Genomic DNA, 25649 nt, shown 5'->3' on the forward strand with positions numbered 1-25649 from the left:
TTCCAGTACTAGCATAACTTAGTCTTCCTTTCGCAAAAAGGCCAATGCTCCATCCCACGCTATTTAGATCTGTGTTATGTACCCCTACACATATTAAGAAAGACAACTGACTCATATTAGTTAAAATTCTACAAATACAAGTGTTTGGTTTATCACTTATGACACTGGTCTCACTATTTGAGGCATCTTGATAATCAGGAAGAAATAAATTTAAGTCTTGGATCCATCTAGCTGTGTTGTGTAACACTCTGCTTGGATTGGGATTGACTTTATTAAAGATTTTATTATTCCTTTCCTTCCATACAAAATAACATGTTATTATGAAAACCGATGCCATCCATTGCTGTGTATCTTTTCCAAACCTAGGGTTTAGAATAAAAGAGCTGCAAAAATCCATAATAGACCCCTGTGTCAATCTTTCAGTCCTTAAACCTAAGGGTCCAGCAGCCCATATTCTTTTTGTCCAGTCACAGGACATGAAAATATGCCCTAAAGACTCCACATTTTTTTCACACATCTCACATCTCACATATCGGATTCATCGGTATCCATTTAGAGAGAATTTCTTTCACTGGAAGCCCTGTATTTAACAGGCGCCAAAAAAACAATTTAAATTTGGGATGAAGGGGGAGTTTCCAAAAAAAAACCACCATTTTTTAAGAGAGTGGGCTGCTGGCAATTCTCTTCTTTGTAATAGGGATTTCCTTGCCAATTTGACAGAGAACTCCCCATTACTAGAAATAAGAGCCCTCCACTCATCCTGTTCATTATTCAAAACTAGATTGGAAATGCTATAAACTTGGGAAGGTTGAGGAAAGATTAACTCCCTGTTTTGATGGTTGACTGCCACTTGTTCAACTGACGCATTTCTTGCCCACAGATCAGTATTTGGTGTTAGATATGATCGATCCATTGGTTCTTTTATCCATGGATCAAGCCAAAATGATGTAGTCCTTCCATTTCCAACTTTCCTCCAGACCATTTTTTCGAGGGTAGGTAAGATTTCACGGATGCTGTTCCAAGTCCAAGAGCCCTTTTTCTTCAAAACCTTGCGATCGAAAGGTGTGGTATTTGGGAAATATCTCGCCTTCAATATCTGCACCCATAATGCGTCAGGGTTTTTGAGAATTCTCCATCCTTGTTTTAGGAGCAATGCATTATTGATATCTTCCATTTTCTGAAAACCCAAACCACCCTTCTCTTTCTGTTGACAGCATCGATCCCATGAGATTAGCGTTAGTTGCTTATCCTTTTGCTGGATTCCCTAACCAAAATTTTTTGGCGAAGGAATCAATTTCTTTGCACAACGTTTCTGGGAACTTAAAGCATTGCATGTGGTACAATGATTGCGCTTGAAGGACAAACTGTAGTAGTGCCCCCCTCCCTGCAAAGGAAAGGCTCGCCGCTTTCCACAGTGCCAATTTTTTCTTCATTTTGTTGGTTACAAACCTCAGGTTTTTCATTTTGGATCGACCATGTACCAACTGAGAGCCTAGATAGACTGAATCCTTCTGCATTTCATTGATGCCCAGAGATGACAATATCATTTTTTTTGTTGCTAGGAATCACATTTTTGCTAAAGAAAGCCCCGCTTTTTTCAAAATTAATTTGTTGGCCGGTAATATCGGAGAAAAGTTCTAACACCGCTTTGAGGGCCAAAGCATCTTTTTTCTCCGCACGGCAAAAGAGAAAAGTATCATCCGCAAAAAAGAGATGAGAAATCTCTGGGGCACCTCTTGCGATCTTGATTCCTTTGAACAAACTGAGGCTTCTGTATTCATTCAAAAGCCTCGAGAGGACTTCCATTATGAATAGAAACAGGTAAGGGCTCAGTGGGCAACCTTGACGCAATCCTCGGGTTCCTGAGAACTAGAAATAAGGATTACCATTATATTTGATGGAAAAAGAAGCACTAGAGATTAGTGACTCTATTAAGGAACCCCATTTTTGGTCAAAACCTAGAAACTCAAAGATTTTGAGTAACACATTCCATTCTACCCTATCATAGGCTTTAGACATGTCAAGTTTGAGAGCCACATACCCCTGCTTACCATTGGTTTTTTTCAAAAAATGGAAGATTTCTTGGGCTATCAAAATGTTATCTGAAATTTGTCTATTTTCCACAAAAGCCCCTTGCCATGGAGAGATGAAGGTTTTCAGTAGTGGCTTTAGTCTACGGGCCAATAACTTTGCTATTATTTTGTAGCAAACATTGCATAGACTAATTGGTCTAAAATTAGAAACCGACGTTGCAAGGTCTTTTTTTGGAATGAAGCACAGAAGGGTATGATTTACACCAAATGGAAGTGTAGAGGAGTTAAAAAAGTTTAAGACAAGATCACAGAGATCATGCTTAATTATTTCCCAATTTTTTTGATAGAAAAAAGCATTAAACCCATCCATCCCAGGGGCTTTAAAGGGGTCCAAAGAGAAGACAATTTTCTTGATTTCCTCCACCGAGGGTGGCCTCGACATTCCTTCAAGATTGACCTGGTTGGCCATATTCGGGAATAAGCATTCAATGAATAAAGGGTCCAGAGGGTTTGAAGACAAGAATAAGTTTTGCATATGGCAAGAAAATGCTTGAGTAATTTCAAAAGGGGTATTTACCAGTTTACCATTGTGTACAAGATTTTCAATCTTACCTTTATGTTGATGGAGTCTAGAAGATAGGTGATAATACCTTGTATTCCGGTCCCCATCCTTGATGTATTTACCTCTTGACTTCTGAAACTAGAACTGTTCCTCAGCTGCAAGTGCCATCGAGAGGGCCTGGTTTTTTCATCTTAATCATCTCCCATTCCGTACCAGGCATGCTCTCAAGTACCTCAATTTCATTAGAAATATTGTGGAAAATATTATCTATATTCCCAAACACCTCTTTGTTCCATTGCATTAGAAATCGAGACAAATTGGTCAGTTTACAGTTTAAAGGGACATTACCTGTATTTACCCATGCATTCTCAACGGCTCTTTCTAAGAGTGGATGGCAATGCCAGGCCATTTGGTAATGGAACAATTTCCTTCCCTGGTTTTTCTTGTTGGCCAAGCAAAGAAAGATAGGATTATGGTCAGAGCGTGTTGCCGGTAATTTTTTGAGATTGGCTTCAGGAAACTGACCAATCCATGATGGTGACGCCTAGACTCGGTCTAACTTTTCTTTGGTTAGATTGGGGGGCTTTTGTTTGTTGGACCATGTGAATGGTAACCCTGGAAAAAGGAGCTCCTGTAAATCAAGATTGCAGATTAGGTCTTGTAGGACCGGTAGAGCTGGAGATGGTTTGAACTGTTTGCCAAATTTGTCATCTTGGTTCATGACCTCATTGTAATCTCCCATGATGATAAAGGGTTTGTTCAGGGTTTGGGTAAAGCCTAGAAGATCAATCCAAAAAGCTTTTCGGGAGGCATAGTTGGGTGGTGCATATATGAAGATTGTGATCCACTCCTTCCCTTCAAGGGTACAATTGATGGCTAAAAAGGATACATCTTTTTTGAAGAGCGTACATCTGGTGCCTTCTTTTTGAAGAATCCAAAGACCCCCTTTTAAACCTTTTGCCCCTTCACTATTGATAAAACCAATAGAGGAATATTCCTTAAGAAAATTTCTCCTCCTCTCCAAGAAATTTGCATGGTCCCCACATTTGGTTTCACATAAGAAGACCAGATTTGGGTTAAATTTCTTGATAAGTTTAGAAAGGCAATTAACAGTAAAATTACCATTAATGCCCCTAACATTCCAGGACAGAATTTGCATTGTGAACAGAGAAACGGGTTCTCTAAAAAGAAACAATAGCTAATTACAAGAATAGAACATCGAGCAAAGGTAGTGAAGTAAGGTTATTTCAGCAGAAGTGTGTAACTAAAGAAATCCTATTGCAGATTAAGTAAGCCAGCTGAAGGAATAAAAACTACATAAGATCTTTAACCAAGATCCTAAAAAGATGGAGGTCAACAAAAGAAAGACAAGCAGAAAACGACTAAAGAATGAAAGTTACTTCCTATCAGTAATTATTACAACTTTTCTAAAGTCAAAAGAACAGGAAACTCAAGCAAACTATCAACTAAGATCACGCAAGCAACAATCATTTTCTAAACCAACTAAGAATGATGGCAACCAGCAGCATAAAATAAACGATACACTGGTCAAGAAAATCAGAATACAGGTGATATGGGAATACCTGAGGGGCCATAAACGCTAGAGTCCTGATCTCTGCCTGGTTGTTCAATGGCTGAATGTCAGTGCTGCTCCCAAAGACCTGCACATCTCCAGCTTGTCTTGGATTGTTCATAGTGTTCAAATTGTTGAGATGTTCGAAGATTTGGTGACGAGCATCCATCTCAGTCTTGAATTGGTAAAATACAGTAAGTGGTTCCGAACAGTTGTGAAGGGTTTGGTCTAGGTTCAAGCAAAGTGAGGCCACTGCATTCTGGGTGGTTGAGAGCTCAACAAGACGTCTTCTTTTAAGCAGGTTTGGGTCAGGGTCAGATGCATATGGAGTACGGTTAACCTCCCCCATCGCAGGCTTATTTTGCTGCTGTCCTTCAAACATCTCAGAACCATTCGTCCTCATTCCTTGAACACCTAGTTCAGAGGCTTCATCCTTGCTTCTATTCTCATTTGCTGCAGAAGAGGCCAGCCTATTCTCAATGCTTTCTATTTTATCTAACAGTTTCAGCAGAACCGGGTTGGTATTCTCAAGTTCCTTCATCCCATTTGCCTCACTTTTCTTTACTTGTGCCTCAAAGTGATGTTTGAGCAACATTTCAACTTCATCTTGTCTATCCTTTAGTTGCTGAAAAATCAACTGATAGTTTACCTCTTCTTCAATAACAATCTGCTTGCCCTTTATTTTTTCCTGTATTTTGTTTCCCACAGCATCTTTTGACAACACAGTCCCTGCTGCTAAATTAGTATCAGCAGCTTGTGTTTCACATTCCCGATGAGGTCCCTGAAGATCCAGATGTTGGTAAAACTGCATAGGAGACTTCCCTTTTCCCAGCTTTACCCCTTTTTCTTGTCCTTGACTATTTGCAGAACACTCTCCATCTGAAACTGAGTTTACATTCTCAGTATTAGGTACTTCCGGTACAACCTGAGGCCCTTCATTGTCATCCTCCTCTTCAACCAATGCATTTGTGGTAGATCCCATTGGTATTGCCAACATAATTCTAATACTTTTGGTCGAAAGAGTCTTTGGAAAACCCCCACCCAAGGGTTCAGCTAGCATTCCTTCATATAATTTTGAAATAAAAGCAGCATCAGAGGGAGGAGACGAGCTTTCAGATTCATACCTTTTGCAGAAGCCCATTTGGTGAGAAATTTTCCCACATCTTAAACACAAGACTTTTATTTCATACTTCACATCAAATGAAATCCATTCATTTCTAGCATTCCTGAAAGAAGTTTTTGTTTGCACTTTCTTATTAATATAAAAAACTATTCGGATTCTAGCAGTAATGCTCGGCACCTCAACATCACATGGATTCAGCTGAACCTCAAGGATCCTTCCAACTTTAGCAGCAGCCATAAGGATCCCTTCATATGACGGGTGATCTGGTCTAGGTGCTAAAAGCTGGATCTAGAAAATTATAGGTGGCAGCAGAGTATTTTTGTTGCACTCAGGTAAGGGGTCTAAAGCTAAATGCCAGATAGAATTACCACTCCACCAAGGGGACATGGCCATCACCTGATTTCGATGCTCCTCCGAGACAAACATTACTTTGAAATTTTCCTTTCCCCATACCAGTAATGGAGGTGGCTCCCAGTGGAGACCAGAGGTCCGTTATCTTAGTCCTAGTAACAGAACTGGGTTCCCTTGGGAATCCAAGAGCGTACCCATAGAGGACAAAGCACGATGGACTACCCTCACCTTGCTGCACATTCAGCAGGCGTACCTGGCTTGCTGAAGAATCAACAACCCTCCAAGAGTCTGCTTCAGCTCCCTTTCTAGCTTCAAGATTTCTGTTAAGATATCGATTAGCTCCAGCTGAGTGGGGACCAACAGAAGGATGGGGACGCAGTGGAGGATAAATTTGGTTTACACGTCCACTTTGTCTACTCATCCTTACAGCAGTAGAAGAGAACGAATCACAGTAGATAAACACCCAATCCTCCAGTAGAAACAACAAAGTACTTGGCCTTCAAACAAAAGAAACTACCAGCACCAGTGACAAGGACAGAACAAAGGCAATTTCAGCAAACAGCAAACTAGCAACCCACGGGGGAGGTAAAATATGGTAAGTCCACTTCAAAAGAACATAACACGTTTTTAGAAAAGAATTGACATAATTACTCATTTGCAGTCAGTAGGTAGAATGGGTGGTCAGGGAAACGAAGGGTGTAAGTGGGTAGGTTGTGAATTATGCAAGTAAAATGGGTGGTTAGAAACAGAAAGCCATTTAATGTAGTGAGAACCTGGTTGTTGAACCATTACTCATATTTCCAATTCATGGGAGATGGATACCATTGCAAATCAATTCGGGTCTTTGACTAGCTCACCGACATGCATCCTTAACCAGGTGTTAATCATTCCCTCGGCTCCATGGCCCCCAGGTGGACCTCCCTTAGCCTGCCAGCGGACCTGTAGAAAAACGAGACCAGAAAAAAGAGACAGAGACAAGTGCAGCCATAGCTAGGATAAGAAGAAAATGACAGAACAGCAAGTTAACTAAATAAAAGGAAACATCAAAAACAGCAGTAGCTGTTCAAGGGAAGATCCTATGGCGTCGTATACTTGGTTGCAGGAAAGTCATGTGATAGCAGTCTTCGCTCAAAAGAGAGAGAGAGAGAGAGAGGAAGGAAACAAGCTTGTCTAGCTAAGTCCTTTTCTTAAAGCTACTTCACAGAATCTTGTGACCAGATCGGTTTGTAAAGATCGAGATATTTACAAACCTATATCTCCATGGATTCACCTGTTGAAAACCAACCAAGATATTTACAAACCTATATCTCCATGAGTGACATTTTGTTGACTTGGTTAATCATTGGCATTAGAATGCTGGTAATTTTGTGGGATTGTCTCTCTCCCTACCCACTTCCCTTCCCCAATATTTTTTTAGTCTGTGGACGTGGAATTGTGCTGGTTCTGAACCCAGGTAAAGTAGGGTGGTTTGTTTGGTTAAACCTCTTTTTGACAAATTTCTATTACTTCACTGCACTGTCTTATGCTAGGTTAAATGCAACCATTTAAAGAGACAGTAACAAGACCCCAAGCCTTTTTTTGGACTAGGAAATTGACTATGAAACAACATGCAATTCAATATCAAACTTTGAGTGCTGTGCAGTATGCACTCAACGAATTAATAACCAAAATAAATATACTACTAATTGAACTATGTATTACTTCTAACTGTTGTTGGACCAAAAACCATTGGACCGTTCCATCTGGGATTGGGTCTCCAAAGCCTATCATGCTGGTTTGGACTATGGAGAACATGCAACTATGACATGGAATCGAAACAACAAAACTGGAAGATAAAGGGTATGTCTAATTGGTGAGTTGAGTGTGGATAACATTTATGGATAACAGTTGGGGGTCGCTAAATACTTTGTGTTGTTTCCTTTTGAAAACTATGTAATTTTTTTTCATAGGTGGTTGGAGGAAGATTTACTGTTAGGTTACCTAGTAGAAATGTCTGTCGTTAAATAGAGTGCATATTTTTATGAGGAAACAAAATGTGGTTCATCATTTTTACATGTGTCTATTTGTTGCTATAACTATTTTAAGGTAGTGCCTTCCTTTTTCTGTTAACTTCATCATTTTGTTAGTATGTTTCACTTTTTCCAAAGTTGTTTTGTCAAGACTAATTATCAACTGATATCCATTCAGGCTGCAGACAGACAGCTAGACTACCAACATCTTCCCAGACTGTCCAGAAATCACTTTGTTTTTAACAACCTTACTTGTCACTTATAATGGTTGGGTTACCGGTTTTAATTGTCATCTCTGTTGGTTCTTCACAATCATAACACATCTCATTTTCATATTCCATATATTTGGTTTCTAACAACAACACAACGGCACTACAAGCCTTGTCTCAACTAAATGGGGTCAGCTACATAGATTCTTGCCTTCCAATCAGTTCTGTTTGAGGCCATGCTAGATACAAGGCCTGCACTTATCTTTTATCACCACTTCTCGTAAGGTTATCTTAGGTTTGCCCCTAGCTCTTCTAATTCCTTCAATGTGAATTATATCACTTCTTTTTTTTGTTTTGGATGAATAAATAATTGTATTAAAAAACAAAGACACACATACAACCCAACAGAAAAGGAGCGAAACTTAAAGAGCACCGATAAAGCAACATGTGCAGGGCCCAAAGAAAAATGGGCCGAATAGGGCCAATGATACTATTTTGTGGATTTTTTTTGTTCCTCCTTTTCTTGGAGGACCTGGGTTCAACTAAGAAGTCATCTTCGAATGGGTTATGCCCTTTAGAAGGACAATTACTCCTTATACACTCAACAAGATCAAGGACATGTAATGGGGGGGGGGAAAGGAGGATACAAATCGAGCTCAGCAGGGTTTGGTTCACCAGCTTGAGAGTGGGCAGAGCAAACAAAGTTAGGGGAGTGGGCTGAAAGGTTCCAAATAGGGGAGGTAGACGATTTATGAGCGGAGCAAGGTTTAAAAGTATTAGGCCCATGGGCCTTGGGGCCCAATATGGAGCACAAAGGGGAGGGCATAATGGGTAATTTAAGTTGTTTGGGGTAGGGGAGAGAAGGTGTATTAGAGGTTTCCGAGGAAGTAGTCTTCGATGGATCAAACAGCAAAATGGAAGGATGAGGAGGCGAGGAAGGAGTGACAGGGTTTGCAATGATTAGGGTTTCATGGAAGGGGAAAGTCACAACCCGAGGCGTAGGGGGGAGAAGAGACGACTCCTAAGGGATCGGATTATGGAAAGAGGACCATTGACATCTGTGGAAGGAGTAGAGGCTTCGACAGCAGGGCTCCAGTCTTTGATAGGGGAAGCAGAGCTTTGATATCACTTCTTCTTGTAGGGTCATTTACCGGCCTTCGTTGAACGTGGCCATCCACCTCAAATGACTTTCTCGTGGCTTATCACTTATCGGAGCTACACCTAGACCAACTCTAATATAATCATTCCTTATCTTATCCTTGCTAGTTTTGCCACTCAACCGTCTTAGCATCCTCATCTTTGCTACACTAAGTTTATCTATATGATGCTTTTTAACATCCCAACACTTTGCACCTTACATTATAGCTGGTCAAACTTTGACCCCCTTCCCCCTCCCCCCCCCAAAAAAAAAAATATAGGAAAAACGAAAAAAAACTGGTCCAACGATGGTCCTATAGAACTTCCATTTGGGCTTTAAGGGAATACGTTGATCATACAAGACCCCGGACGGACGTCTCCACTTCATCCGCGCAACTTTAATTATTTGGGAAACAATGTTCTTTATCTCACCTTTTTTATTTAGATTGAGCAAGGTAGCTAAAACAATCGCTTTGAGGAATCTCCTTATCATCAAGTTTCACCATCTCGTCATCCACTTGATCACCACTAAAGTTACAAACTAGATATTCTATCTTCGTTCTACTTAGTTTAAAGCCTTTTGATTCCAAAGTTGCAATCCATGATTCTGACTTGGTATTAATCTCTATTTGTCTCATCCATCAACACAATATCATCAACAAAAGGAATGCACCAAGGAACCTCATCTTGAATGTCTTTGGTTAATTCATCCATCATAAGTGCAAACTGATCCTTGATGTAGCTCAATTGGGTTTCTTTCTTTGCATGAGTTATTGGGGTTGATGCTTATTTTACTTAATAAAATACAGACTTATAGATTCTTACCATTAGCAGTTCAAATTAAGACGTCCTTGTCTTTTGTTTATTTAGGTATGTGCACAACAATATATTCTTCAGTTTTGCTGTAGATGCGGATGTTGGGCAGTTGTCAAGAAATCATGCATCGATCGTTAAAGTTAACACTGATAGCGTGAGCTCTTCACTGGATTCTCCTGAAAAAGCTTCCCGTGATTTGTCAATAGGTGTTGGTAGTATTTCCAATACAAACAGAATAGATGGCTCAAATTCAGAGGTTCATGATGTCATAGATGTTTCTCCTGATGTATCTTCCGACACTCAGCTGGCTGACAGTGAGCAAGCAACTTATGCTTCTGCAAATAATGATCTGAGAGGCACCAAAGCGTACCAAGAAGCTAATGTTCCTGGATTGTACAATCTTGCTATGGCCATCATTGATTACAGGGGTCATAGAGTAGTAGCACAGGTCCAATTCTTCTTTTATTGCTATTATTTTTGTTGTCTTTGTTGTTGGTATTTTCTCTTACTATTCTTATCCTTCTTCATAACCTTTCTTTTTTAAGTTTTGGCTCTTTGCTAAGCCTTCTTCTATCTGCATATTGACCTTAAAAGGGGGGGGGGGAAGAGAAGGGATAAAGTCTTCCTGATAAGTTTGTGGCATCCTTATTGACGGTTTGATTAATATATGATTGGTCTGATGTTGGATGTGTATAAAATTGGGCTGTGATTAAAAAGAGAGAGGCTCGAGTGGGGGGTGTCAACCTTTTGGATTTGAAGAGGTAGATGATGCAGTTGAAGATAAAAGAGGAAGGTGCCGCGGCATTGCAATATAATACAACAAAGTTGTAATGGAGGCTTGGTATCTTCCAAATTCCCCTTCTTCTGCCTTTTCCTCTAGGAATCCCTAATGGGTTATGGATTCCCCTCACGATGAGAGATGCCAAAGTCTACACTTGATATGAGCCCACCCAACCAACAACAACAACAACAACAACAACAACAACAACAACAAAAAAAAAGGGAAAAGGGAAAAGGGAAAAGAAAAGAAAAGAAAAGAAAAGAAAGAAAAAAGGAAAAAAAATAAAATTCAAGTTATGTTCAAACCTTTATAAATTAAGACCTAGATTCTTTTGTTTTTCTTTTTCCCTGTAAATCCACTTTTTATCTTATTCACTTTCTATCTTATGCATATTGTTATGTAAATATTTTGTGCAGAGTATTATACCTGGCATCCTGCAGGGAGATAAGTCTGATTCCCTTCTATATGGTTCTGTTGACAATGGAAAGAAAATTTGCTGGAATGAAGCTTTTCATTCCAAGGTGAGGGCATTTTGAATTTGATGATTATTTTTTTAAATGATGATTTGTAATTTTTTTTCCTGTTCTATTTGTATTCCAAATTTCTCCTGCTTCTTAGTGTTTTAGGCAGTTACTTGTTGATTATTTTTTTTGGGGGGGGGGGGGAATTTGCTTCTCTCCTTGGAGTGGATCTCCAGTGAGCTATATAGGATTCAGCCATGTGTAATATTCTAATCCAAGGGCATTCATTGGATTTACCCTAGCCTCTGGATTAGAATATTACATATGGCTGAATCCAATAGCTCATTTGCTGCAGAAAGTCATAGCTGAAGTGAAGGGTAAATAATGACAATAGTTATGAGTCAGAATAGCAGTTCAAAGGTTAAACAGAAATGGCAGTTTGAATGTATAAGATGTTGAAACAATCAAATGTTGGGGACTTGAAGGAATAATATAAAGCGGTAGACAAGAAAGCGATATGGACTATATCTCCCACCTCCTACCTAGAACTTGACCAACATCTCATCTCATCAAACTACCTTAGCAATCGCACTAAACTATTGCTCATAGCAAATCACAATTAAGGGCTACAGTGTGCCATAAAAAATCATTGGATTCTCTAGCCTCTTTACCTTTATTTTTATCTGCATGGCAATTAGAATGGTGGGAAGCCACTCCTATGTATTGTACAAGGAATCCCTTACAACCTAAATCTAAAACAGTATGAAGTACATATCAACAACTTAATCCCGTGTATGACTTAATTCGCTGACAAGCTTATAGGATGCCCGTTATGATAGTAAGCAATATTATGTCCCGTATAACCCATTGGGCACTCAGGTTAGACCCAAGTTAAAACATGAACCATAGGCTCAGTTGGACCTAAGAAACTAAAACATGCCTAATCTATATTCTCTTCTTTATTGGAGTTCTGCATCAGTTAATGTTAAATGATTGGGCATTTATATGTAGATGGATCTTTACTTTCTTTGTGTTATAGTTTTTATGTTTATATCCTTTTCTGATGTAATTTTTTCATTCCTGTTGTTGCTTGTATTCTTTCTCTATTGATGATAATTGAAACTTGTCAAGAGGTTTTTCCCTTTTCTGGGGTATATATTGGTTGTTTTTGGGGTTTTGGGAATAACACTGGTGTGCTTGATCATGGTTGAGGCCATCTTATCTAGTCAACTGGAATTTACTATTGGTAGATTTGGTATCTGCCTACACATAGCCTATATCACCTTCTACTCATGTTGAATGTTCCAGCTAAACCATTAAGCTTTATTTCCTTTATCATTAAATGTACTTTCGTGGTTGAGATATAAATTCCACTTTTTGATGTCTGAAATTTCAAGTTTGAAAAGCCAAATAAATGATGGACCATATAGTTGTGGTGGACCAGTGAACAACATTCAAGATTAGGTGCATGGGGTTTTTGGGTAAGTCCTGAAATTTTTTTGATATCATGTGAAGAAACAAGGAGAGGAACACAGATGTCATCCAGAGTTTTAGGTATTTTGCAACACATAAATTTAGAGAGTTGCATGGTCAGCAATATGAATGTGTCCACATTGAAGTGAGGCTGCAGTACTCCTTATAACCTGGCTTTTGGAAACATAATATACAATCCTGCTGCTGCGTCCTTCTTATGGATGAACTGGTGATTGTTACTCAACTTAATGTTTCTTCAGCAAGGAACTTGATGCTTCTGAATATCATAAAACTTCTCTCTGTACAACTCTTTATGCTGTTTTCCTTGTTATAGTGCAACTTTTTTGCTTCCCTAGTTGTTGTATTTAACCTTTCATACTTCCTTAGGTACTCTTTTCCTCGTTTATTTTTAACTTTATGCTTTGTTAGGTACTAGAAGCTGCCAAACGCCTTCATTTAAAGGAACATTCGGTTCTTGATGGATCTGGAAATGTTGTCAAGCTAGCTGCTCCTGTGGAGTGCAAGGGAATTGTCGGTAGTGATGAAAGGTATTTCCAATTTTACCTTTTTTATGTTTCTATGGTGTTTCGTGCTATTCATATTTGATATTTTGTTTGTTTAAAGTGAATATCCTAAGCTTGAGAACTAACATGAACTCATAGCATTCAGCTGTGGAACAAAATTCAGTTAAGATTTGGGAAAAGGGTTAGCTAAGTGAACTTGCTGGTTATCTTGGATTCCCCCCCCCCCCCCAATTCCAGTTCTGTTTTTATTAATAACCTACTTAATAGAGTGCCTTTAAATACTGAAAACAGAATACAAGGATGTCTGAATGTCATGGCAGTAACATTCTGGCTTTGTTTCCTATTCTGCTCTGTGGATTATCATCTAGGCATTTTAATTGTGGATGGGTGGTAAATAGATTCTCCAGTCTAAAAATTAGCAGTCTTTCTCAGTCATTTGGCTACATATATGTGGTTACTTTTCCCCCCCCCTTCCCTTGCAACAGTTCCTGTCATTCCAGTATAATTGGCTTTTCAGGCTAAAAGAGCTAGGGGCATGCATAAAATGACCATAGGGGAAGTTGTGAGGAAGGACTTGCACATAGTTGTTATGGACTCACAGTGTCTAATCGACAAGGCATCTATGGGGACCAAAAAACCAGTGCGATGCCAAACAGGGCCCCTAGGTGACGCCTGGACATGTAAAACCTCTAGAGTGCCTGGATGCCTAAGGACACTTTGACAACTACGTACATGTGTGGTCTAGGTCTTGTATGAAGGATGCCCTCCAATAGGACGGAAGGCAAGGATCTATGTTGCAGGCCCTATTTAGCTGAGATTCTGACTCGTTGGGCTTCTTCCTCGTACTTTGATCCTGTCATTACCTTTTTCTTTTTTCTTCCCCCCCCCCCCCCCCCCAAAAAAAAAAAATCATTTTTCATCTCACTGCGCGTCTCTTCCCCTTCTTTAGATCTCAGTTTTACCTACTTTGTTTGGATGCATCATACATGTAGCTGATCCTATTAAGTTGGAATGAGGATTGAGTCTATTATTGTTGTTTCCGTAAAAATTTCACATAATTAGATTGTTGCTTGGCACTATTGTAATCATATGGAATGAAACACATCCTGTAACTGTACATCGTGCGTGCTTAATTTGGGTGCCAATAAACACATCCAGGTGGCCGGAAGCCAATATAGTTGATAGGGCTTCTGGCTGTATTATTGCTGGATGGATGCTGTGAATAAAAGTTAAAACAATATACACATATACACAAGTTAATTTCTGCATTTATGTGATGATTGCCTCCCATTGTTGGATTGTGTTTCATATTTTTGAAGTTTACCTAGCTGTTAGTAAAAATTTCCTGCAGCTGCAAGCTCTTATCAACGCATAAAGAACTGTCATAGACTCATAAGCACATAATATAGCTATGGAATTTGATTCAGTATGATCATCAGAAATCATTCGGTTTTGTAATTCTGATATATCCAGTAGGACTGTAAAAGAAAATACCCTTATAGTCGTGGCCTAGATTATTTGCTACAAAGTAACAATTAAAAAGTTTGTCCTAGAAATGAGGTTTCATTGGAGTAGAATCTCATGAATTATCCTCTTATTTAGATTCTTTTTTCACACCTATTACCTGATGGTTTTAATGTAAATTGTTAAAGATTGCTTTGTGCATTATCTGATGTTTAATGCCTAAAAGGTTGACGAGCGTCGACATCTTTCTGGCCTTGTAAAATAAATATGCATCATCGATGTCTAATGCTATTGAGATTAACCAGCATCAAAGTTATTATTACCCTGCAAGTTCTAAAAATCTTACTCCTCCCTTCCCCTGCAACTGACCCAATCAACTTTCAGGCATTACCTTTTGGACCTGATGAGAGTGACACCTCGGGATGCAAATTATACTGGTCCTGGATCTCGATTTTGCGTTTTGAGGCCTGAACTTGTTGCAGCCTTTTGCCAGGTAATTTGAGAATTTCTTTTCATGTTAATAATATCCGAGACTTCTTGTGTTCCCTTTCTAATTTTGGCATGACTTAATCTAAGCAAGGCTGAAGCTGCAGAGAAGGCAAAAAGTAGATCTATAGCTGATGGTGAGTCCCCTGCAACCACTGATTCTTCAGCTGTGAATGGTGGTGTGGGGTTGAGCACCGAGGCAGATGTAGCAGCTACAGATGTTCAGGTTCAGACCGCTGCAAACTGTGATTCTACTGCTGTTAATGGTGTTGGTTTGGAGGTTAACACAGAGGCAGATGCAGCAGCTTCAGATTCTCAGGTGAAGATTCTGTTTATGATATTCTTATGATATCTATCATGAGAGAAAGATAACTGCAGATATCTTACCATTGGATCATAATTTTTTGTATTTGTGGTAATAAAAAGGGGAAAAAGAGAGAGAAGAAAAAAGGTTGATACTTTATAGTGACTGTTTGTTTTGTTTTGGACTCTCAGTTTCTTTTTCATTTTTCATTTTCTGTTGTTCTGGAAGAATCTGGTTCTTTTGGCATTAGTTTGTGATCAAATCCATCAATTTGGTCTCAAGGTTGCCCTTTCATTGGTGGTGATCTGCTAGGGTAGGGGTTCAGAGCCTTGGAAGGTAGAGAGGCATTGAACTTCACCTTGTTTCTGTTTCCAGTGGGTGCTGAAATTGACTATCATTTGTCCTATTAGCTGGTCATATTAAGTGTAAATGTGATTCCGTTTTATGTTAGCTCCAAGAGTTTTAAGGATCAGAAAATCCTTCAGGGTTGCTCTGTATGCATATGGATTGGCGAATGGATATTTGAGTCATTTCTTATTAGGATCAACCAACTGAGATTAATCTTGATCGGTATTTATTGGCACCTACCTGAACTCTGATCCTGAATATTGCTATTGTTAAATTAGGGTATCAGGTTGACACCATGTTTTAAGTTTGAGTTGGTTTTCATTCCCCCAGTCCAGAAGTACCTGCAACTTTGTATACGTGTCCTATGCCAACATAATATAAAATTACCTGTTACAATGTAGAAGGCTGTGTCATGACATAGAAGATTCCTAATAAACAGTGAAAGAAATTAAGATATCAAGTATCAACATATTCCTAGTTATGCTCTTCTATCATTTTATTTTATTTTATTTGAAGAATAAGTAATCTAATGGTCTTTGCAGCTCCTTCCAAAGGCTCTGCTTCAGGGAGCAGTAAATTAAGATCATGTAAAAGTTAGGATCGAGTGAATTTTAATGTTTTTTTTTTTTTTTTTTTTTTGGTTTTTTTTTTTTGGGGGAGGGGGTTGTTAGTGTTGTAAGCTCAGTGATTTTAATCTCAGATATAGTGCTTTATTCCCAGCCCTGAATGGGGGTCAGGGGGTATTTATACATTACAATTGATGTGTAAATAACTCTTGACATGGAAAAGGAAAACAGAATGAAAACAAAAAAGGCTTTTAGTGATCTAATCCTGATCAAAATATCAAAGTAGGATTCTAGAAGAGAAGTGAGAGAAGGAAGACAATTATTCCCCAAATTGCCCTTTTAACAACACTCCCCTTTAAGTTGGAGTATGGATATTACACATATCCATCATGGTCAAAATACAATGAAACTTACGTCTAGGTAACCCTTTGGTGAAAACATCTACTACTTGATCTTCAAACTTCACAATTGCGTGCATGTCACGCCAATTTCCAAATTCTCTTTAATAGAATGCCTGTAAATCTCCACATATTTACATAACCTGGGGTCTGGTTTAGATCTTCAGGATCGTCTAGATAGGAGCCAGAACAAAACTAGGGTTTCTTGGTGTTATGGCTAGGGTAAAACAGGGGCTTAAGCATGCTGCCTTTGAGGGTTCAGGTCTTATTCCAAGGATTTTCAGGCTTCAAGGTGTAAAGTCGCAGAAAGTCTGGAATTTTCTGTTTCTCAGAATTCTGCCCCAAAACAGGGAACCAAATGGGGAAAAGGGGAATTAGGGGGTGACTCACAAGTCTGGACAGGCAGGCGAAAGGGACTGGTAGGATCGTAGGAAGGTGGGGAGGGGCCTAAAGATCTGAAACAGGAAAGGGGGAAGGGGTTTCTAGGGATTGTTTGGGGGGGGGGGGGGTTTGGAGGTGAGGTTCTTGCTATGCACAGAACAGGGGAGGGGCAGGGGAGTCTTGCAAGTGGGGGAAGAGGGTGAGGGAAGGCTGCAATGGTGGAGGGCAGGGTTTCAACTTACTTGGGGTGTCTTGCGTGTGTGCTGTGAATGACTTGAAGAGAACAAAGTTGCTGCTGGACTTGCTGAATTTCTGAGAATTACTCTCCAGCCTAGGCTGTAAGTGTTTCCTTTCCCACGGCTCAGGCCTCTGATTTAATCAACAAATCCAACGTGCTTTATTCATAAATAAAGAGGCTACTTATAGCCAATTACAAGATACTTTGACTCAACTTGGGATTCCTATATTTATTCCTTTTTCTACTACTTCTTCCAACTGAGGATAACCCCAAGGGGTTGTGGGTTTTTTTCTACCAATTGGGGCCTTCCCTTCACTGCCCCCATGGGGATGGTCTACGGGGTTCATAACTACTACTCTTACTACAGGACGCTTGCCTAGCCAACACTTAGATCCGACTCTACCCAAACTTTTCTGGTTTACCCCAACATTAGCCACCTGTCCGAATGTTGCGGAGCAATTTTTGGATATCAAACGGACCTCCCCAGAAGGTAATTTTAGTGTGGCTGATTTACCCTCTTTTGCAATCAGTTTCGCTACAGCACCCACTGCTCTAGCTAATTGTCCACCCTTTCCTAGTGTGATTTCTATGTTATGTATGGCCGTGCCTAAGGGCATATCGGTTGAAGTAGATTCTTCTTTTTGATCAATCAAAACCCCTTCCCAAACTGTACAAGCTTCTTCCCTATTTAATTAGGATCCAACAACCTCTAACTTAGACTTTAATTTAACAAATTCTTACTAAATAAGGACTCAAATTTCAGAAATAACTAACTCTAAGATATAAGGGACTCAAATAACTTACTTATAAATAGAAACAAACTCTAAAAGATAAGATCCCCTTCTAGATAAGGAATCTTATCCACAATTAACTAACTCAACATAAGTCAAAAAGGACTATAACTCTCAAACTGCTGACTCAAACAATAAAACCAATAGTAGATCCCTCACACTGAGATTGAGGGGATTCTGTCAAGATCCATACTGAGCCCTAAAGAAGGGGTTGGAAAATGACTAAAATGCCCCTGGAGTATTTGGCCAGCTTTAAGTGCCAGGAGTCCGACCCTGATTACATCATATATTTTGTCCTCTCTTGTTGTACTAGATTATGGGCAATGTGTATATTAGTGTTATTGCCATAATAGATCATATCATAGGAAGGGATACTGCCACACCAAGATCCTTAAGTAGACCATCAAAGGGTTGCTTAGTCAAGAATGACCGGCACCTCTTAGTGAAGAGGTCACGGGTTCGACTCTCCCTATGGTAAATATAATAGTCCCACCCCCTAATATAAAGATATCAACAACAACAACAACAACAATAAGCCTTGTCCCAACTAAATGGGGTCGACTACATGAATTCTTGCCTTCCAATCAGTTTTGTTTGAGGCCATGCTAGATACAAGGCCTAAGCTATGCATATCATTTCTCACCACTTTTCTTAAGGTTATCTTAGGTCTACCCCTAGCTCTTCTAGCCCCTTCAATATGGATTATATCACTTCTCTGTACAGGATATTTATAGGTCTCCATTGAACGTGGCCTTGTCACCTCAAACAACTTTTATCGAAGCTTATCACTTATGGGAGCAACTCCCAAACCAACTCTAGTATGATCATTTCTTATCTTATCCTATCCTTCCTAGTTTTTCCACTCATCCATCTTAGCATCATCATTTCTGCTACACTGAGTTTATAGGGGGAAAAAAAAATCCTTAGGTAGACCATGTAATCGTAATAGTTTCACAATCCCCTTGAGCCATAGCTTGAAATTTTGCTTCAATGCTGGATCTTACAATAACATTTTTCTGTTTGCTACGCGAAGTGACCAGATTTCCATGGACAAACATATGGTACCCCGAGGTGGACTTTTGATCATGTGATCCTCCCCAGGTTACATTAGTTTAGGCTTCAAAATGAAGAAGATTATGTGGGGATAGAACAACACCCTCCCCTTGAGCTGATTTTAGATTATGATGAATTAGGAAGAAGAAGGACATTTCTTTGGTAGGTGGCTCAGGTTGTTCCCTCTCATTTGCCAATATTGGATAAATATCCAAGTCGGTGAAACTATTGATTGACTCAGTCTCACTAGAAATTCTCCCCTTGAAGAGGTGTTGAGTTATAGTAAGATAGGGCTTCATCAAAGATGACATCCATGGAAACAAAGAACTTACTGGATGGCAGATGGTAGCAGCAGTAGCCATTATGGGAAGGAGAATAACTCACAAAGGTACAGTGAAGATTATTGATCAAGCTTGCTAGACAATAATGATGCCAAACATAGCACACACAACCAAAACACTTCAGAGGGAACCAGAAAGGGGTTCATTTCAAGAAAGACAGCTCGAGTATGCAGGAAAGAATACACTTAATCGGACAGGCAATAGTGAGGAGAGCATCAAACAGTAGTGAGGAGGGACGTTGCAAACAATTATCAGCTCCGGGCAACCTCCAATAGGTGTTGATTTTTCCTTTTGGCTACACCATACTGGGTCGGAGTATTAACATAGTTGGCCTGATAAGGAATGCTTTTATCTGCCAAGTATGCTTGGAAAGTGTGCTCCATATATTCTTTGCCATAAATCAGTGTGGAGTGCTTTGATCTTGCCATCTAATTGGGTCTGTATCATCTTATGAAACAGCTGAAAACAGTGGAAGAGTTTACTCTTGTGGTGTGTCTCCCAAGTGGGATGAGTGTGACAATCGATAACTGTTATAGAACAATGATGACCAGAGATACAGTTCCAGTGAGTGGGACCCCATATATCTGAATGGATTAATTCAAAGGACAATAACTCCTGTTATGAGAAGGAGAGTAACTAGAGCTTGTTTCTTTAGCAAAAATACACACTTCACAAAGGAGTTCGTCTTTAGTGAAATACTTAAATAAATCTAGAAAATGGGAAATTAATGTTTTGACAGGAGGGTTACCAAGTTTTTTATGGAGAAGCTGAACATTTGATGTGGCTGAGTGAAACTGTGGTATTGGTGAAGATTTTGTGGCAGTGAGAGGAGCTGTATGGTTGAGCAGATAGATACTTCCCTCTCTATCCAATCAATTTTGTTAATATCCTAGTTTCATTGAGATGGAAAAGGCAGAAGATGCACTCGTGAATAGTGAAACTTCAAGAAGGATGAGGTCCAGAAAGAATTTATGAATGTAATATATTCTATGTATAGTTTTGTATCAGAAGGGTGTCTGAATTTCCTGATGTTTCTGCATTAGGCTCACATACAGGTGTGGTAGAGTTCTTGACATGGTAGTGTCATGGAATATAGTTTTGATCAGTTTCTAGCTAGACATGAACTTGGTTTTTTCTCCAATGCATTATTATTCTTTTCATCATTGTAGTGTTACTATTAAATTGTGTGAATGTCTGTTATTGCTTTAGTTATCATAAGTGATGCGAGATATTGTGCTTTATCTCGATCATGTAATGATGAATCAGATGTGGCTTTACATTGCACTATTTGCGTTTAAATTAAGTTCCTTGTGTATTTTTTTCGCTGTAGAGTAAAAAAGTTAAAGACAATATTAAGGTGGCCGATGAAGGCAATTCTTCCCTGGCTGACGATGGTGCCTTATGTGAGGAAGTTCTTTTAAATCCTAATGTCTTCACTGAGTTTAAGTTAGCTGGAAGTCAAGAGGTGAATTCACAACTTTTCTCTTACTTCTCTCTTGGTACCTAGTGATTCTTTGCTCATATTACACGTCTCTCTGTTTGTCAGGAGATAGCTGTGGATGAAGAGAATGTGAGGAAGGTTAGTTTGTATCTTACAGATGTTGTGCTCCCTAAATTTGTGCAAGATCTTTGCACGCTTGAGGTTTCACCCATGGATGGCCAGACTCTGACAGAAGCACTTCATGCCCATGGGATTAATGTCCGGTATATTGGAAAAGTAAGCATATCTGAAGATGATGTTGATAGATAACCTGTTTCTCATTTGAATGTTCTCTCTTTCTCAAAATACTAAAGAATACAATTTATTGATAGTAGAATTTAATATTTAAAAGAGATTTCTTGTCTTCCTCTCATTATCTTATCTTGTTCCAGGTGGCTAATATGACCAAGCACTTACCACATATTTGGGATCTGTGTGTTACTGAGATTATTGTTAGGTCTGCAAAACATATTGTCAAGGTGATCAGCTTGTCCTTTTACATCTTTTTCTCTCTCTTCTTTTTTTCTGTTTTTGCTTTTGTTTGTTAGTGATATGTGACTAGAGCTCTTACAGGTACTTGCTGGTTTGGTTTTTAAGTAAACATAAATGTTGCTATGCATGCAAATAAGGGAACCTCTTTAAAAATTTGCAGCATAATTGTGTGCTGTTGTTTGCCAAAAAAAATAAAATAGGCATTGTGAAATCTCAATTCATGCATTCATGGTCTGAATTTAGTGGTAAACTTATTAGCCACATAAGGACCCTAACCATATCCTGTTGTTGACTGGTTGTGGCCTTTTATAGGACCCTTGAAACTAGTAAGGACAACAGCATCCAAGAGTGGTAACTGCACTGGAGTTGAATCCATCACTTCTGTGGTTAATAGCTGTCTGTCCAGCAAGTCTCACTGCAGATCCCTCGCCGCACAGACATTATTGTGTGATGAAATCCACGTTATCGATTTCAAATTTTCAAAATCTGCGTTATAGCTGTTAAGCATGGTGTAGGTAACTGCCTTGGCGTTCAGGTTGAGGTTTAAAATCTCATTTCTCTCCAGTCAATCCGAATGACCGGAAATAGCTTGGCATGTTTCTGCCAAGTTTTGGTGGGTTTTAGGCCAAGTTAAACCTTAACTTCATGGGAACCCTATTTAGGCTTTGAAAACACATTTTAAATGATCATATTGCAAAGGTAGTTAACTGGTAGTGTTACATAGCTTATAACATGATTGGTATCGACATGATATGACTGATGCATGTCAATACTAGGTAACACTGCCTAGATGCCTGCAGCAATTTCACACCAACCTCTAGGCTGTAGTGACTTTGATCTTGATACATTATGTTCATAAAATGAAGCACCTTATACCTGATGCGGCTTGGACGGTGAGTTGGTCTTTGATATTCCTTCCTTTGGTACGGCCCTCTCTATGTGGATGCACATGACATTCCCTTGGTGGCTCCGAAGAGAGTGAAACTGCACTGATTTCTAATGCCGGACCCTGATGATTTGCTTCTTTATTAAGCTGCCATTTTTTTCTTTCTCATATACGGATCTTATAGTTTACACTTCTATTTCTCTCTAATTTTGTTTAGAAGCCACCACTACCACTGTTACTTTGATGGTTGGTGGGGTGGCCCAGGGGGTGTGGATTTGCATAAGCACCAAGTTAACATCTGGCTTGTGTTTGCCCATACCTAGGTAGGTTGGCCATGCTCAGCTTGAACCTCGGCTATGTTTAATCTTACACACCTCATTATGGTGTTGACAGATTATAATTTCTGTATTTCTGTTACTTAAATGTTCTAAAATTTTTGTTTTTTTGCTGATATATTCTGTACAGTTTGTCATCTAACAAATTTTATGTTACAATAGTTTTTGTTTTTTCATATATCTTATTGCATGCGGAAAAAAGAAAATGAGAATATCTTTTGGTTTCACTAATTAAGTTGCCTTGTCACTCAAAGACAATCTTGGTTGACACAAATGTGAACAGAAGAAACTTGTTGCTTATGTAATTGAAAATTCAATATAGATGAAGAAAGAACAGATTTTGTCTTCTCTGAACTCTTTACAGTTACACTGAAACAACGTATGATTATGAGAATTTCATCCTAAATGGAGGCAGAGAAACAATATTTCAGGATTTTCATTCTTATTGTAATGGTAGGTGATTGATATTTTTGTCTTTATTTCATGATCTTGCAGGATGTTTTGCGGGAATCTCAAGATCAAGATCTTGGACCGGCAATCTCACATTTCTTAAATAGTTTCTTTGGGCACTGTCAGTCTGGAGGGGCAAAAGGTAGTGCTAACATTATGCAGTCCAAAGCCCAAAAGAAGGTATGCAAGACAATTAACTGATGTTACCGCGTTTTCTTTTGTCATCCATGCTTACGAATTGAATTGTTGAGATTAGCTTTTGCAATGAAGAAAGCATGTTTTGAATTTGTTTACCCTCTGCTTTTGATGGAAATTGTCCAACTGGTTAAACCTCTGGCTATATTTATTAGGATCAAACGAGCCACCAAGCTTCGGGCAAGTCTTCTAAGGGAAATGCAAGGTTGAAAAGTGGAGCGTTAGCAAGAAAAAACCAGTCACCATATTTGCATATTAATTCAGACGGTCTATGGGCTGATATTCAGGAATTCACAAAATTTAAATATCAGGTAATTTCATGTAGGATGAAGTCATTGTCAGAATCAGCTGTTTATACTCTGTGATGTCTTTTAATAAAATTTTTGTTCATGTAGTTTGAACTGCCGGAAGATGCAAGATTGCGAGTAAAAAAAGTCTCCGTTCTACGCAATCTGTGCCAAAAGGTGAGTTTAATTTCCACATGTCGACCACCCAAAACACAAGACCAACAAACCAAAAAAGTGTTTTTTTTTTTTTGGGGGGGGGGGGGGGACCGGGGTGAAAAGTAATTCTGGTAAAAAAGTTCATTTCAAATATGGAGTTTGTGTGCTAACATTGACTTCAAGCTATTCCCTTTTAACATGCTGCAAATGCATTTGAAGCTACATCGTTCTCCCATTCTATACTAAAATTATTTAGTGTGATGCTAAAACTTGTAATCTGTCTGTAAAATTATGTGAATTATTTTAACTTCTGCATCATGTTGCAAAGATTTTCTTTGAATGCTTTTCATTTGTCACGCGTATAGGCTGAAGGGTAATGGTTCATTTGCTTCGTAGTTTTTGCTAAGAGGTATTATTGAGGAAGGTCAAATTTTATGAGCAAATAAGTGATTGTATGTGCTGGATTTTTCCTGTTACGGATATGACAGGCTGGGGCTTAATGTATGTTGGATTATTCAGGTCAAGGTTTGACAAAGCTACAGATGTTTTGTTATTCAGTTTCACTGGAATCACAGTTTTTGTTTGCCTCATAAGAGAAGGGCCTAATGATTTTGACAACTGAGCTAGCCTTTTAAGTTAAAGAGTATGGTTCTGAATAATGTTAAAAAAGAAGAAAAGCTCACAGCCCATGTAAGTTAGTTAGTCAGTACACATGCAGTAGAGAAGTCTATTGACACTAGTGAATAAGAGCAAGGTGAGAGGTATTGCTACTTTTTTTTTTTTTTTTTTTGGTGGGGGGGGGGGGTGGGGTGGGGTGGTTAAATAGGTATTACTACTTTAATGGAGTAAATAAGAACTTCTAGACAGTACCCTGCATTAATGCTCTATGGAAGATGCTCTACTAAATTTTGTGGCATAGAGATTAAATTACTTCATATCTTACTGATTCGTTTTGTAACAATTTAATCTCATGTGATCTTAGATCGATAGTTGAGGGGCTGGACAGAGTAAACATAAGTACTTCAATTCCGTATGTAGTTCAGGTTACAAATTCTCATGAATGGAATAGAACTCAGTCTCTATTTTGTTTTACATTTTAACAGTGCTATACGAGTACCAAAATAGGCCAAGACAAGCTTTTAAGAGTAACATGTGGTTTTAAGTATTCTGCCACACACACACACAAAAAAAAAAAAAAGAGAGGAGAAAATAGTGGAAAGTGTTTGGATCCTACAAAGAACGGTAGTGCTTAATGTAGCATTGGAATGTTCTACTGTTACTTCTTGTGGGACAAACTGACAGAATCATTTCTGTTGGTTTGAGGCTATTCCTTCATATTCTGCAAACTAAGTTGAATGTTTGGGCTGATGTTCTCTGAATATCAGTTTTTCATTTTGATAGACAATGTTAACATGATTGGGTGTGGAAGGAGCTGTCTTCAAATGGTAACAGACACACTGCTATTATGTTTAGCTGTGGTGCTGTGTTTGTGTCTGTGTTGAGCTTGAACTAGATTTTCCTAAACAGGTAGGCATAACAATTGCAGCTCGCAAATATGATCTTGATTCAGCAACACCCTTTCAAGTATCAGATGTATTGAATCTCCAACCTGTCATAAAGCATTCAGTTCCAGTATGTTCAGAAGCTAGGGATCTTGTGGAAACAGGAAAAGTCCGATTGGCTGAGGTATGCAATGTGTGATACATTATTCATTGTAAACTTGTCTGATTGTTGAATTCCGTCTACATGTATTATATGCTTCTTTTGTCAAATAAATGGAATAGAAATACAGACTTGCCCCCTAATCAGTTTGATTTTTATTGTTTTTCCAGGGATTGCTTAATGACGCTTTTGCATTATTTTCTGAAGCATTTTCTATTCTTCAGCAAGTATGATCTTTTGCATTTGTATATACTTTTGAATTTTTCTACATGTTCATTAATTTG

At 38.8% G+C, this 25649-nt stretch overlaps 1 protein-coding gene across 2 annotated transcripts in view; it reads left to right on the top strand.

Moving 5' to 3' along the window:
* Positions 1–25649, top strand: part of NOXY38 (tetratricopeptide repeat (TPR)-containing protein) — a 40741-nt gene that overhangs the window by 11902 nt on the left and 3190 nt on the right. For both annotated transcript variants that reach the window (XM_089136845.1, XM_089136846.1), the window contains exons 11-23: positions 9868–10261; positions 11011–11115; positions 12958–13076; positions 14901–15009; positions 15097–15321; positions 20753–20887; positions 20969–21139; positions 21295–21381; positions 23111–23245; positions 23416–23571; positions 23656–23724; positions 25231–25389; positions 25536–25592. In XM_089136845.1, coding sequence (XP_088992971.1) covers positions 9868–10261; positions 11011–11115; positions 12958–13076; positions 14901–15009; positions 15097–15321; positions 20753–20887; positions 20969–21139; positions 21295–21381; positions 23111–23245; positions 23416–23571; positions 23656–23724; positions 25231–25389; positions 25536–25592 — 1921 coding nt within the window. The remainder of the gene's footprint in view (positions 1–9867; positions 10262–11010; positions 11116–12957; positions 13077–14900; positions 15010–15096; positions 15322–20752; positions 20888–20968; positions 21140–21294; positions 21382–23110; positions 23246–23415; positions 23572–23655; positions 23725–25230; positions 25390–25535; positions 25593–25649) is intronic.

The sequence above is a fragment of the Hakea prostrata genome, chromosome 10, assembly GCF_041222555.1.
Source record: "Hakea prostrata isolate BN-2017 chromosome 10, UWA_Hpros_2, whole genome shotgun sequence".
NCBI classification, from domain to species: Eukaryota; Viridiplantae; Streptophyta; class Magnoliopsida; order Proteales; family Proteaceae; genus Hakea; species Hakea prostrata.